Raw genomic sequence first — 16,396 nt, 5'->3', positions numbered from 1 at the left:
GTTAGGTGGTGTTTGCACTGCGCAACTGGGTCACTCTATGCGTCAAAAAATGGAGTCAGACATGGAAATCCTAAAATTAATTATCAATGTCTTGTAAAACCCTATTTTCTTTGCAAAGTGCATTGCTCTTGGAAAACCTGGAGATGGCGAATCTTGACTGGCTCCTTTTGGTTTCCATGGTACCCACTCTTCATTGACTTCACTGTAATGAGTCCGCCCAATTCCCCTAGAACGTTGATGGTGGAGCAAAGCTTCCGATTGCGCTCTCCGTGGTGCTGAAAACAATCTAGAGGACACTGTATTGACACGGCGCTATTGATGGTGCTGAAATCTCTGGGGGCAGGGAGGAACGTTGAAGAGGACGTACAGTAGAGAAGAGTCACCCTTTGCGCTAAGTGTGATCCTCCCACATTGACTTTAATTTACTCTTTCCAGCCCTGAAGGAAGTAGCTGATATATTGCACACAATAATGAAATGCTAGTGCTGTCTCTGTGCCAGAGTATGTAGCACAGTTATCAGGGATTCACTCAAACTGGTGTGAGGTGAGCACTGGTAAGGATTCTATGCATATGGGATTTATTGTCTTTGACGACTCTCTACCTCTATATACACAACCACAGCAAAATAATCCACACCAGATCAGGATTATATTTACATTAGACTTTCAATCAAAGCTCCTTCAAAGTACCAATGGTTTTGCTTGTCATTTTGCTAATGGATTCTTCATCTTTAAGAGGACCTTTTAGTTCAGTCTCACAACTTCTGTTCTTTTAAAAAACCCATGGGCTTCAGGTAGACACTCAATCTTCTCTTCTTTTTTTTCTGGCTCTGTTTCTTTCCGCCTCACCCACAGATATCCATCTACAGTGTCTCTCTCCTCTCTCACACACACACTTTCTCTTACACACATTCACACACACACAAACACCCGCACGAAGACTTTGACTCATCCTTTTATCTGGATGAACAACATTCTTTTATGGAAAAAAGTTTAATATGGAACCGATATGATCCATCTTCGAGGCTTGTAAGGGCATCCTTGTTAACCCGGTGAAAGACAGTTGAAATCTTTACAGGAATGGAGTCGGTAAAACAAAGGATTCTGAATCCTGGGAAGGAGAAACTGAAAAATCTTGCTGGGAAGTCACTCAGTCAGATCTATAGGTAAGGAATGTTGTGTGTGTGTGTTTTCTTTTCTTTAAAAAATGACACTAATGTGATGCTTAGTGAGATTCTTATTTCCACTTCTTATTATAGAGGATAAATATTGTATTCAAGATCTATATCTAAAGTTATGTGTTTATTTTCATTGTGCTGCTTGGATATTGTTAATGAGGACTCTGAATTCGAAGGAAGGAAGGAAGGAAGGAAGGAAGGAAGGAAGGAAGGAAGGAAGGAAGGAAGGAAGGAAGGAAGGAAGGAAGGAAGGAAGGATGTTTTGGATATGTAACACTTTCTCCTAAACATACTTGTTTGTAAGAGGAGAAATTTGGTTTGAGTAAGAGATGTGTTCTTAGAACCCCAATCTTAAAAATCGGGTGATTCAATACTGAGATGCCAGATGTTATTCAGACAAATGTATATGGGAGACGGGTAATTTATGCTTTGAAATGGAAAATAGTTTCTTTGAAAAAAGATAACAACTAATAAGAAATCCTTTTCCCCATCTTTTCTTTTCCTCTTCCCCCATAAAAGATGTAGAAATAAGAGTTTTGATCTTCAATGCTCAGTCCCCCATGAATGAATGATCTTTTTATATGAGGAAAAACATGGAGATCATAAATAATTGATAAATGAATGCCTTTTCTCTAGTTAATTTAAGCATACTCAAAAGAGAGACTAGGGAAAAAAATCACATCAAAGATCTGCATATCCTTTTTTGAGAAGCCTCTCTGTATGTATGTACATAAAGAAATGCAAAGAAAAATGTCAGAAAAATAATGATGCATACATGTAAATCTATTTGCAGAGGAGGCCAATCTTTTGTAGCACAATTAATGATATCTATGACTATTAAACAAATCAGTGCAATTTCAACACGAAATCATATCGTTATGTGTGAATATACCTCATTATGGTCTTAATCTTTCCAGAGCAAAATATCTTAAAAAAAAAAAACTTCTTGATGGTCAAAATGGCGGGGTAAACCTGCAGCAAAAGGTCAGCTGTTAGCATTTAATCAGCAAAGCTTCCATTGCAGCAATTCTAACCTTTGTTACAACACTGAAAATACTCTTATTATCTATCCAGAGTTTCAGTGGTGTAAATATCCAGGAGGCACGTAACAATTTCTGTGGGAGGTATCAGTCCAGGAAAGAAGTAGGGTCTCATCACACATTTATCACATCTGTAACCAATTATTTAAGTTGCTTTAAATAACAAAAGAGAATAAGTTGTATTTATATTAATTATTATTATTCCATTTTAATATTCTGCTGTCATCTTTAACAGGTGTGAGCTTTTATTTATACATTTTTAAATGGCAAACCTACACAAGCATGACTACCTTGCAATCATATGAAACTATCCTGGGATATTTAATTTCATCTTTGGAATAGACACTATTCATCCTTGGAAAAGGAGATTCTTTCTTCCCTTAATTCTAATAAGGCTATCTCTTTTTTTTTTTTTTTTGAACAAATTTTTGCTTTGCTTTCTCCCACAAGAACTCAACTGGGAGGGGTTTTATTTGTCAATGGGGGGAGACAATGAAAAAACCGAATATTGTCCGATATTCATGTTTAAATTAGAGTGGTTTATTTGATTATTGTGTTCTAGTACTGTAATCCAGGGCACAATACTTTGTGAAATTCGATTTTTATCATAGATTTGGGATGGGGGGAGTCTTGCACCAACTATTGGACTGCAAATCTTAGCTGAATAAAAAGCTATCAAGAAAAACTCACAACTTCTACTCTGTCCATCTTCAGTGTTCTAATTCTCCCAGGCATTGTTGTTACTCTCTTATTCTGAATTATTAAAAGACACTGATGTCAGCCATAGAAGGTCAGCTGCACAAAACGAAAGAGGGGTCGGGAGAAATGCTTCCATCAAATATCTATGGTTTTCCTCTTCTTGAAAGGGTATTGTTTGCCTTTGTTGGGAAGATCACAAAAATTTTAAAAGGCACACAATTTGAAAGGGTGTCAACTGTGTATTTGGGTCACTGCCATATATACAGAGTAATAAACTTTGCCCGTGAAAGCCAGAGAAATTTAAAAGCATCCATTTATTTTTAGTTTAGCACTAATATGGAAGTAAAACAATATCCAGCCTGCTTAAGGCTGCAATCCTATAAATACACACTCACCTGGAGGAAGTCTCACTCAATTCAAAGGGGTTTATTGGCAAGAAGACTCACTCAAAGGATGAATCTTTTCTGATTAATAGACTGGATAGCTTTCTATCTTATTCTAATGGCAGACAGAGTAATTTGCAGAATAATGCCCCACGCAAGATTTTCTCCAATGGAAAAGTGGCCGACAGCCATTTTGAGATCTGTGAAAGACAACCACACACCTGCCAATTGTCTAGATTAGCTCCCTCACGAGTAAGATTCCCCACTGGAAATACCATTACCTAAACTTGCGTGCTTCCCTCTCTTGTTTGTCATGCAATTTATAGAATGATTGAAGCTGCAAGACCAAGTCTTCTTGGAGCTTGGTAACAAAGAGCATATCTGTAGCTGAGGAAAAAGTGGGTGCACCTTAGCACCTCCCCTACAACGTGGAATAGTAAATTAGAATTATTATTTTTTTTAAAAAAGCCATTGGCTGGTTTTCTTTGAAGTATATACAGTTAGACAGGTGTGATTCTGGGTTTCCTAATCTGATGGGAAAACTATGCAGTTAGCCTAGCTGTTGAGGATGGGACCAGTGGCTCTCCTGCTTCTCTAAGGTCCTTAATTTCTCCCTTGGAAATGCTACCAATTGTTTGGGAAATCTTAGCCAGGATTAGCATTTTCATCCCACCCACTCTGATGCCCTTCAAGACGTAGTAAAGAAAATCGGATTTATTTTAATCCCACCTCGTTACATTTCTGGGATGTAGGGACTGATCGCTTATCCATCAAGTAGGAAAGTATTCTTTGTACATATTTGGAAGCCTTTAAAAAAAACAAAACACCCTAGAATTACCAATAGTGATCAGAACTATTTGGTTTTGCGTCAAGCTCTAAATCCACAGCACTCTTTTTACAACATATCCGCACCCAATTCAAAGAGAGTATTACAATCCCTCCCACCTCCTCCCGGTAAGCAAGTAGATCCCTTGACTGAGCTCTCTTCTCTGATTTGACAGAGTCCTAGAGAAAAAGCAGAAGCCCGAGGACAACATCGAGTTGACGGAAGATGGGAAACCCCTGGACTTGCCCGGGAAGAAAGCACCTTTGTGCGACTGCACCTGCTTCGGGTTACCTCGGCGATATATCATCGCCATCATGAGCGGACTGGGTTTCTGCATTTCCTTTGGAATCCGCTGTAACCTTGGAGTAGCCATTGTGGACATGGTCAACAACAGCACCATCCACCGAGGAGGGAAAATCATCAAAGAGGTGAGCGAGTTCCAGGAAGAATCCTGCCCTCTGCGCACAGCGAAATCAGGAATGATTCCCGACATCCATGTTGGGAAGCCAAGGCCCTACCTATCGCCCCTTAGGTTGTGGTTTGAATTATTCCCATGTTGGAGGAAAAGAGGCGGGTCCTTAGAACAAGATGCAAAGCATTACAAAGTAGAGGTCAAACAAGGATGTCTTCGGAATGGCAAGGGAAAGGGATTTTTCTCTCTTCTTGCTCTTACTTCCCACCCCTTCTTCCCGCCCCTCTGCCGTTTCCCATAGCAGTGAGTGAGTTTTCCTCACATCAGTTGTCTTTTGTTGTTGATTTTCTTGTAAATGACAGCCTGGTCCCAGGTCCCGAATTAAATAAACACTGATCACCTTGTCGTTCTTTGTCCTCTCGAGGAGTTCCAGATACAGGAGTCCTCCCCTTTCTCTATTATTTTCATAAAGCCTCCCAGAGGACTGTCTGGACTTCACCCAAGATCGCCCCAATCTTAAGTAACTGTTGAGACCTCCATCTTCGCCCCCTGACACTTCACTAAACCTGCAAATTCTACCGCAGAAGACCAAAATAAAGAAAACGAAAAAGTGAAAACGTCCCTCGAATTCAAGTCGGCTTCTGATGGCCTCGTGGACCCGGCGTTTTGGCCACAGTCCAAACGCCCTTTCTCTTCTTCAAGGATAGCGATCCATTTTCCAAGCTTGGAATAGACTGCCTGGAATGGAATCGCAGGTGCTGAGTGAGAGGAGGGGAAAGAGCCGGAAGTCCCAGGACTGTAGGCTAGAATACAAAAGGCAACCGAATCATCTGGGAGAAGATAATGACAAATCGCGATTCCGCCGTTGCCATTCAATCTGCATGGCCGGGTCCATGAAGCCATCAGGAGTCGAGCGCGATCCAAAGGAGACCTCAGTCTGCTCCCCTAAAACGAAAATTCAGCTCTTTCCCCCATTCAGGGAGTGTTGATTGAAGTTCCAGTGGTTAAAATGGTACCTCCATCCGGGTTTTGTGTGTGTGTATTCCGCAGGATTGCACCGCTTGTGGATTGAAAGGTAGACCGTATCCTTGTAAAAGGATACGGTCTCGCTCTAGCAATCGCCACCACCACCATGCCACTCTTACTTGAATTAGAGGCGTCCCAGGTGCTAAACTTGACGCCTGGATATCTTATGGACCTACCTCGCTCTAAAATCGATGTGGGACAAGGATGTAGCTATTATCTCGGCCCATCTACTCTATCAGGTCGATAATAATGATTATGAAAACTCATTCACCTAAAAAAAACGAAACATCGAAAAGGCCTGGAAAATGTTGGGAAGTCTTAAAGATTTCTCGAGACACACACACACACATAGAATCGGGGGCGGGGAGGGAATCTTTATTAAGATATGGTGAATTCCAGATAACCTACAGCAAGAGGTCCTTAACCTCAGAGCGTTGGGGTGGTAGAAGGAGAAGCCCAGGGATAGAGGTGCACAACATCAAGGTACAATCTTGACCTCAAGCAAACATTTTCTCCAGGAAGAAAAGGCAGGGATAATTATGTTGAGTATAAATATCTGAGATTCTCCAATGATCTCTCCCGATCCATCAAGAAGAGAACCGAGTCGATAAATGGCAAGACAAGTATCCGTCGTTTGGTTTTGGCTCAGGCCGAGCGATTGCTCAGCTGGTGTAACCTTGTGTGGTCTCTGCTTTCAGCGGAGGATCACAGCCGATTTGGTGTATATATGGTCTGTTGATCGGTCAGCCTAGTCAGAATTGGATGTGTCATAAAGACCCGTCTCTCTCCCCCCACCCCCCATCTCCCGGCAGGTTACCAAATAAATAAGTCAACAGACAGGAATCAATTACAATTATCACAATCGCGGGGGCTCTTGGTATCCTATCCTGACGACTCTATTTCTGGTACAACCCGACCATTAACAAAAAGAGACAAACGACTTGGGATATTTATTCAAACATAGCAGAATAAAGGGACAACAGCTTATATGTGGTTGCGACAGACAGCCGCGGATAGTTCCGCGAAGGTGGATTCCCCGCCTCGCCCCGACCTCTCTTTAGAAATGCTTTGATTTAGCCCGTTGGTTGTTATTTTTCACCACCAACCCTCTTTCTCTCTTCCCTCTCTTTCCTTTTATCGCTTCGGAAGAAAGCGAAGTTCAACTGGGACCCAGAAACAGTTGGATTGATCCACGGCTCCTTCTTCTGGGGGTATATAATCACGCAGATCCCCGGGGGCTATATCTCATCCAGGCTAGCAGCTAACAGGTAAGCGCAGCAGCCAACATATCTCTCTTCTCCGGGTGCGGTGTGGAAGTCAATGTAGTCTTGCTCACACCACACTGTGTGTGTGCGTGCGCGTGTGCGTGCGTGCGTTTTGGTGCTGGTGGTGGTGGGGCTAGCCAGCTCCCCCTCCCCGCCCCCGACGGGTGCGCAATCCCACAGGGTGCCAACTTGAGCTTCTTTGCCGGCTCTGCTTTGCGCACAAGGGGGCGGAGCAAAATGATGGCCTTAGAATCGCCGCGTTCCTTACGAGAAGAGAGAAGCAAACAAGTTGAATTTCCATTTTTTCCTGAAGGACGATCGCTTCTCCCTGGCTGTGCGCTATTAAGAGCAACCAGGGAACCAGTACGAAACAAGGGGGGGACTTCTGCCCTCTGAATACTACTACTTCTACTACTACTACTATTACTACTACTACTAAATAATAATAATAATAATAATAATAATAATAATAATAATAATAATAATAATAATAATAATAATAATAATAATAATAATAATAATAATAATAATATTGCTCGGGCCAGTCGGTCTCTGTTTTGAAATCCCCTCTTCTGTTGAACAATTAATTCAAAGGGCAGGAATTCCGTTCTCTGGTCTTTTAATGTCGGATGGCCAAAAGTACCATTTTATTCGATGGGATCGTTCCCAAGTAAGCTATATGCCAGTACGTTTCCACTTCTGAGCTCGTTAGTTTGGACGTTGGCTCTGCTTCAAGTCACTGGCCTTTAGTTTTGTTCTCGAAAGGTCACCGTTACGGTGTTCCCGCATTTTAATCCAGGGGTTCTCTGTGGCCCGCATTTTAATCCAGGGGTTCTCTGTGGCCCGTTCTCTAAGCCGCTCCACACCAACGACACACACACACACACACACACAGAGAGAGAGAGAGAGAGAGAGAGAGAGAGCGGGACTTAAAATACCGCGGTATCGATCGTCTCTGGAGGCCAGCCCAGAATGGGCTGGCTTGGTTTTGATTAACAAAGCCTTGTTTTCAAACAATTAGGCTTTTGCTGCTCTTCTTAAATGTTGCTGCTATTACTATTATCCGAATACAGATGTATAATCCAAATATAAAATCTATTGTTGTGCTTCTAAAATGGCATATTGTCGCTGCTTTTTGTAGCTGATTATCGAATAGGCTTTTATGTTTAACCCCTCTCTGCTTGTTGGACCATTTCACCTGTCTCTACCTGGATTTTCTCTTGATCATAAGTTGCTTAGAGAGGGATGGTTCTATTTTTATTTTTATTTTTTTTTAAATCACAGGTTATTACCCTAGTAGTAGATCTTTCTGACTATCACTGAGGCCGGCTCGAGTGTTTTTATTGTTAATTATCTCCGCTTTCAAAACAACAAGAACAAAAGAGACTCTCTTTCTCTCTCTCCCATTAAAAAGCAGCCATGGTATTATTTAGTGGCCAAGAGAAAAAGAGTGAATGGGCCGCCTTTCTGTAGGAGCCAGGAGGAAGAGAAAGTGACTTCCGAGGGTTTTTTGCAAAAAGAAAGGAAAGCGTACAGATGGCGCGGGGGTCTTAAGCCTTCGTTTCTATGGTGTCTGGCAAGAGGTTTCAGGCACCCAGGGAGCGAAGCTACCTGTTAATTAGATCCTGCGAGGATTCTGGGCGCAGAACGTGCTCAGCCGCTGCAGAGCCGCGCTTGCCCGCTGCTCATTAAGGAAGGAAGGAAGGAAAGAAGTCAGAGGTCCTAGCGCCGCTCTTTCGCCAGCCTCAGTGCCCGCGGTAGAGGACGGCCAAGAGGGAGGGAGTCTCGAAAAGGCTCTGCCTTGAGGGACCGGGCTTTTCCTAAAGCAAAAGAAAGAAAGAAGCCTCCTCCCGTAAGGCGGAAGGCAGGCGGCCCTCCTGAGGCCCGGGAACTTCATTAACAAGGAAACCACTTCCACTTGCAAAGCGAAACCCGCCATTGTCAGCTGATCCTGTCGTGGTTTCCTTGACACCCACGCCCAGTGGTGTATTTAACCGTTAAGCAGACTAAGCACGTGCTGAGGGCACCAGGCCCAAAGGGGGCACCACAAAGTTGAGAACATGGCTTCCTTTGTACAGTATGTACGAAGGAGGGAGGGGGGCTCCAAGATTGGTCAGTGCTTAGGGCACCAGTGAGCCTCAATCCGCCGCTGCCCACGCCGAAGCTTCGCCAAGCTGCATTTTACCCCTTTCGTGGGTACGTCTACTAAGGTCATACACTCGGGTGGGAGGTTTCATACGTGGCGTTATCATGACGCCCTGACTCACAGACCGAACTCGTGATGAATTCATCCTTCACTACATCGCGCCGGCCAAGAAAATTGGGTAGGTGAAAAAAAAACCCTAAGCAAGAAAACTTGTAGGGAAGCGTGCTACGAGAACACGTTCTAAGTGGTGCAAATTGTTAATTGGAAAGAGGAAAACACGATGGATTGATTTGGCATGGCGAAGGAGGAGGTGTGACGAGGTAGAAACGGACGCACTGCGACGTACAGTGATAAGTCAAAGATATATAATATCGCTCTCTCTCTCTCTCTCTCTATTAGGGAGGCAGCAGGACTTTCTTGGTGTTTTCTTTGAAAATGTTTCACTTTCCATCCAGGAAGCTTCTTCAGTTCTTGGATAAGAAGCGAAACGTTTTCGAAGAAAACATCAAGAAAGTCCAATTGCTTTTTTGGAAAGAGGAAAAAAATACTTGGGAAAACCATGACCTGGATGATTGAGCCATGCAACGATAAGGTTTTAGAGCAAATAATCTGTAATTTGTATCCGAAATCTGATGTAAGTGTGAATCTCCAAGTAACGATAAGGTTAATATACATACATACATACATACATACATACATATACACACACACACACACACACACACACACACCTGCAAAGCAGAAGCCCATTTGTTCTTGCAAGCTATTCAGAAATTACAATGTAAGTTGTTTTGCTAAAGTGATCCAATGCTCCGACTGAATTTCTAAGACAGACGAACTTAAACATTGCAATTTCTTACGATGGAGAGAGACATATTATCTAAAATAACTCATTGGTGTCTTTCTAAGCGCGGGGGTGTCTGTGCTCATAGCTGGAGCCCCTTATTTTGGCAAGAAAACACCAGGGTGGCCGGACGAGCTTATCTACGGGAAATTTTGATTTGAGAATAGAATTCTTCTCTATTAATTTCCCCGACGAGAGCCATCACTCAGCAGCCTGTGCCTTCCACATTGAGAACGATACTGTATTCAAAAGACAAGGGTGTGTCTGGTGAATTTATCTATAGTTTAATTAGGTTCCCAGATTTGAGCTATTTCCCAATACCATATTGTACACGATAAAAAAAGAAAAGAAAGCTTCCGGGTATTTTTTTTTGCAGTTCAGACATAATAGCATCGCCTGTCACTGAACCAACATTCTTGGTTAATCAGTGCTGAAGTCTATTTCGCCGTCGAAATGAGCTTCCCCTCCGCCGTCTGTTTGCTAAGAAGAACGCCTTATTTGCCGCCCTCCCTCGTTGGGAAGCTGGGCGGGGAAAACGCTCGTCCTATTGGTGGGTTCTCCAATTGGATAGTCCCTTCGCTCCTCTGAGGAGGAATTAAAACGTTGGGGGCCGAGCCTGCGTGATTGGCACGCGATCAGGGATGGAACCCTTCCTTGGCTGCCTTTTGGTGGCGCAGTACGGACGTGGGGAAGGGAGGGAAAAGGAGCTGCCCACCAGTCCTGTTAAGACGCTGGGGGTAGCTGAGAATCGCATCGTATCGACGTTCCTCCTGGCCGCAGCAGTATATATGTGTATGTTTCTAGGAAGGGCTTTCAATCGACCGTGTTCTTGCCTGGTTCAGGAAAGCTTAAAGCAGGGAGAGCCCTGGTGGCCTGTTTTTTTGTTTTTGTTTTCCTTTAATGTGTAATTCTCCTCTTTCGTTTAAATCTTGGGGTGGGGGATGGAAGAGCAGCATTGGGCCTGTTGGGCACTTGTCCACAGGCCTCACAAGCATAGGGGCCCCATACTAATGTGTGTATGTTGTTAACCTTTCAATGCATTTTGTATCATATAAATACAACAACTGTATGGCTTCGTTGTAAGGGCCCCAGTACGCTGCTTTGCTCAGGGCCCATAATGCTCTTAAGAGGGCCCTGAAGAGCAGTAGTAATAACAGCATCTGCTGACTGAGTAGGCAGCTGTAGGCAAGAGGTCAGTACTCTTAAAGTGGCAGCAAGCTTGGGTATCCAGCTTCTGCTTTTCTCTGCTCTTTCAGTGAATAGCGATAGCACTTAGACTTATATACCGCTTTATAGCCCTCTCTAGGCGGTTTACAGAGTCAGCATATTTCCCCCAACAATCTGGGTCCTCATTTTACCCACCTGGGAAGGTTGGAAGACTGAGTCAACCTTGAGCCTGGTGGGATTCGATCTGCCAAATTGCAGTAGGAATAGCTTGCAGTACTGCACTCAACCACTGCGCCACCCGCTGAGGCTCTGAATGGGAGCCTTTGTAAGGAAAAGAGCTGATACAAGCAGCCCTCAACTTGTGCTCACAATTGAGCCCCCCAGTGGGAAATTTGTTTAGTTTTGCCCCTGTTTTGCCACTTTTCTTGCCACATTTCTTAAGTGAATGACTGCAGTTGTTAAATTGCTAACACAGTCGTTGAGCGAATCTGGTTTTCCCCCTTGACTTGCTTGTCAGAAGGTGGCAACTCCGGAGACACTGCAAACGCCATAAATGTGCATCAGTTGTCAAGCATCCGAATGTAAATCACGTGACCAAGGGGATGCTGCCATGGTCATAAGTGTGAAAAAATGGTCATCAGTCACCTTTTAAAGTCCTGTTGTAACTTCGAATGGTTGCTAAGCCACAGACTACCTGTAGTTGGTAGAGAGGACCATCCTTTTAAACAGTAGGAACTTCGTACACTTGACTTACCATGGTTCACTGAGTGACCAATATTACAACAGCGCTGGAAAAAAATGGACTGATGACCATTTTTCACACTTGCAGCCAACCGTGGCCACATCCCTTTGGTCACATGATCAAATTAGCTTGGGAACTCGTTTGTATTTATGAGAGTTGCAGTGTCCCAGGGTCATGTGATCAGCTTATGTGACCTTCTGACAAGCAGTCAATAGGGGAAACCAGATTCTCTTTAACTAACTTTCTCTCCCCCAAATCCCCCACTGGTCCCCCTTCCCCCAGTTGGGGTGCGGGGAAGATCACCAGCCCTACAGATAATACAAATAATCAGAGTTGGAAGGGACCTTGTAGGTCATCTAGTCCAACCCCCCGCCCAAGCGGGAGACCTTACACCATTTCTGACAAATGGCAGTCCAATCTCTTCTTGCAAGTCTCAAGTGAAGGCGCTCCCACAACTTCCGAGGGCAAGCTATTCCATTGGTTGATTGTTCTCACCGTCAGAAAGTTTCTCCTTGTTTCCAGGTTAAATCTCTCCTTGTTCAGTTTCCATCCATTATTCCTTGTCTGGCCTACAGGAGCTTTAGAAAATAGTTCGACCCCTTCCTCTCTGTGACAGCCCCTCAAATATTGGAAGACTGCTATCATGTCTCCCCGGTCCTTCTCTTTACTAGACTAGCCAAGCCCAGTTCCTGCAACCTTTCATTGTATGTTTTAGCCTCCAGTCCCCTAATGATCCTGGTTGCTCTTCTCTGTACTTTTTCTAGAGTCTCAACATCTTTTTGATAATGTGGTGAACTAAACTGGATGCAGTACTCTAGGTGTGGTCTTACTAAGGCTTTATAGAGTGGTATTAGTACTTCCCTTGATCTTGATTGTATCCCTCTGTTAATACAATTTGGGATTGCATTAGCTTTTTGGGCTGCTGCTGCACACTGCTGTTAGGCTGATTGGTCTATAGTTTCCTAGGTCTGTTTTTTTCCCCCCTTTTTTGAAGATGGGAACCACATCAGCTCTTTTCCAGTCCTCTGGTAGTTCCCTGGTGCTCCAGGATTTTTGAAAGATATGGTGCAGTGGTTCTGAGATGACCTCTGCAAGCTCCTTTAAAACTCTGGGATGTAATCCATCAGGCCCCTGTGTTCTCTTACTATTTTTTTGCTTATTTTAACTTTTATTTCTGGTCTGTCTTTTATAGTTATGTTTTTGGTGGATTGAGCTATAGTTTCTTTTTGCGTGAAGACAGAGGCAAAGAATGAGTTAAGCAGTTCTCCTTTCTCTCTGTTACCTGTTACTTCCTTGCCATCTTCTCTCTTTAGTGGACCGACTATTTCCTTGATTTTTTTCTTATTTATGTGGTGGAAGAAACTTTTTTATTATCTTTGACTTTTGTTGCAAGTCTTTGTTCGTTCTGAGCCTTTGCTATCCTGACTTCGTCTTTGCAGTTTCTGGCTATCTGCTGATATTCTGCCTTAGTTGTATGTCCTTCTTTCCAGTTTTTGTACTTGTCCTTTTTTTCTTTCAATTTGCCAAGATCTTTGTGTAGCCATGCTGGTTTCTTGTTGGATTTCTTGTTTTTCTTTCTCAGTGGTATTGTGTTGGTCTGGGCTTCTATGATCATACTTTTTAGAGTTTCTCAAGATTCTTGAGTTGTTTTCCCCTTTAGGATTTTCATCCATGGAATCTTTCCCAAGGTCTCTCAGAGTTTATTGAAATCAGCTCTTTTAAATCCAAGACTCAGGTGTCATTATGTTCTGTTGCTTGTGTTTGTGTTATGTTGAATTTTAGTATGACATGGTCACTCTCACCCAAGGTTCCTGCCCTAGACATGATGACTTGGTAACTTTCTTCTGCTTTAAATCCTTCCATTGAGAACGAGTGAGAACAACCAACCAATGGGACAGCTTTTGCCTTCAGAAGTTGTGGGAGCTTCATCACTAGAGGCTTTCAAGAAGAGATTGGACTGCCACCTGTCAGAAATGGTATAGGGTCTCCTGCTTGGTCAGGGGGGTGGACTATGGCCTCCAAGGTCCCTTCCAACTCTGTTAATCTGAATCTATCTAAGCTCATTACTAACTGAACAAATGTAATGGTTTACTTAACAGGTCTGGGAAGAAAGATCATAAAATGGGGACCAAACTTACTTAAAATGAGTTTAAATGGTAAAGATTGTTTACCATTTTACATTGTTGGGGGAAATAGGCTGACTCTGTAAAACTGCTTAGGGAGGACTGTAAAGCGGTACATAAATCTAAGTGCTATTGCTAAGTGCTATTAACAAATGTTCCACTTAGCAACATAAATTTTGGGCTCAATTATTATAATTATTATCAATTATTACAATTATTATAATTATTATAGTAAGTGGAGGAGTTCCTACACAGCAAAAATAGTGGCGTCATGGGGGCATTTTTCTGTGGTAGATGTGCAATGAACAAAGAACTGTAGGGACACCTTTGCACTACAATGTGCAGTGTGCACATTGTGCAGAGGCCTTCCCTGGGCAAGGCAGATGAGGCTGAAGTAGAGAAAGGATCTGCTTGGGAGGCAGCCGGGTAGCAGCGCTGTTTCAGACGAAGCCAGACTGTGGAAGCTATTTTCTTCCTCAGGCTGATTTCAAAAGAGCTCGTTTTCACGGCTAGAAAAATCGCAGCAAGAGGGTGTTCAATTCTACTCTAATTGCAGCCTTTTTGGATAATGCCATGTTATTTACCCAACACAATGGGGTAAGATACATTCCGGAACCTGTCTGAGGATTTCTCTCTTATTAGCCCGTTCAGTCTCGGGGTTAATAGGAAAATAATGATAATTATGTCTTTGAGGGCAATAAAATCCTAGCAGAGTCATTCAAGGCACCTACAGTCTGTCATTGTTGGGCCAATGCGGCTCTTACATTGGGTTGGGCAGAATCAAAGCAGTTTTGTGTCTTATGTTTTTTTTTTTTTAAATGAGCACATCCAAGTGAAGAACATACACAATTTGGATGGGAGTTTTTTTCTTCTTCTTATTGATCAGAAAAAGAGGATAAGCCTTTTATTCGTAACGACTGCAAAATATTTAAATCCAGTGTCACTCAAGATCTCAGGCTCAGCACCATAATTCATAGATTTCCCAAGTTACCTTTTTTAAACAATATAGTAGTTGATAGAAATTCAATAAAATGGACAATATCCAAAAAAGATAATAGCATCTAATTAAAAAAAAAACAAAACAGTACTATGTAACAGGTTTGACTGAATTAAAAAAAATAGAAATCTATTATAGAAAGCTGAAAGTTATGCAAGCAAGTTTCTCTTACAAAAATAAATACTTTATTGCAATGGCCAGCTTTGATTAAAACCTGTTTAGATATGCAAATATTTAATCTATGATGCATAAATAAATCAGTTATTTCATTTGAAATCAATTATGCCATTAATGAGCTGCAGTGCCCTTGTTTCTCAGTTTTACTGAAAAGGGTTATATGGTGATTGTGATGGGAATTAAATATTATTCATGTATGAGTTATACATAGATGAGCATTTATGCTAGAACAGAATATTACAGAAGTAGTAGAAAATGTAAATGATCAGTTTAATTACAGACACTCATAGTAATCTTTAAAATGTAATAATGTCCATTTTTATTCTCCCTAAATACATTACTAGAAATAAGTCATGTCAATATAAAAACCTTGTATTTTTATATTAATGTTGTGCATGCAAAGGCATGTTGTTGGCATGCCCAACTACATTTCTGTGGATTTCTGTTCAGACAGCTGATGAGTGAATAAATACATGAAAGCAATAGAGAGCAAATCACTGCATAGTAATGTGACCCTTAGCTATGATTACATGTAGATTTAAAATTTGTTCATTGAGAATAATGTGGAGAGAAACTGAAGAGCTTCAAACTGGATGCATATTCTTCCAGTGCATGTTTTGCATGTAGATGCCATGGAAATGCAATATTTACGTAAATATTATTACAAAAACAGTTGTGACTGTAATGTGGGACCCCACATTTGGACATTTATCTTTGCTAGATTAGCTTCCCTGCAGCCAGCACGCACAACCTCTGATCCAACAAATGTTCATTGTTTGTTGTTCACTGCTTTTTAAAAAGGATAATAAAAACAAAATTCTTACAAAGGAAGACAGGAAACAACAGGATCCCTCACCCACCCACCCCCAATCTAGGACCAGCAGCTGCTTTTATGCTTCTTCACAATAATAAATACTTATGGATGGGCAGTGCAATAAATATATTAGCCAAAAACTCCATGATACTTAGTGACATGTTATAAATATAAATAGCTACTTCCAAATTAAGACAATGATCATTGAATAGAAAATGTAGCTCAATGTAAGTATTTGACCTGTGAAGCATTGTCAAGTATTAAAATAACCATAGCAAATATAACTTCACATATCATATATGCTTATCGGGTGTGAGCCAAGAGTCACCGATCAGGGAAGGGATCTTATGTCAATGGATAACATTGGTTGCCCCAGCCAGCAAACCCTATGAGGGTTACATTCATTTCCAAGTATCTCCAAGGTAGATAATCAGATAGTTAAGTATTTAAGCTGACATCTGCAGCAAAGATAAATTTCTACCTCCCCTCATATATGGGTAAGGTGAAAAGGAGGCATAAAGGAATGTGTGTGGGTGATGCTGCTTTCCACACCACAGT

General features: G+C 42.1%; 1 protein-coding gene across 1 annotated transcript in view; it reads left to right on the top strand.

Moving 5' to 3' along the window:
* The first annotated feature begins 220 nt into the window (after nt 1–220).
* The window catches only part of SLC17A6 (solute carrier family 17 member 6), a 61,353-nt gene continuing 45,177 nt past the window's right edge, over nt 221–16,396 (top strand). Inside the window, exons 1-3 of the mRNA XM_026704516.2 lie at nt 221–1,165; nt 4,301–4,553; nt 6,713–6,831. Of these exons, the coding sequence (XP_026560301.1) occupies nt 1,080–1,165; nt 4,301–4,553; nt 6,713–6,831 (458 nt within the window). The 5' untranslated portion in view covers nt 221–1,079. The remainder of the gene's footprint in view (nt 1,166–4,300; nt 4,554–6,712; nt 6,832–16,396) is intronic.

This window comes from Pseudonaja textilis, chromosome 1, assembly GCF_049901715.1.
Source record: "Pseudonaja textilis isolate UNSWEBS1 chromosome 1, rPseTex1.2, whole genome shotgun sequence".
Classification (NCBI taxonomy): domain Eukaryota; kingdom Metazoa; phylum Chordata; class Lepidosauria; order Squamata; family Elapidae; genus Pseudonaja; species Pseudonaja textilis.
This window is presented reverse-complemented; position numbering and strand designations above follow the sequence as displayed.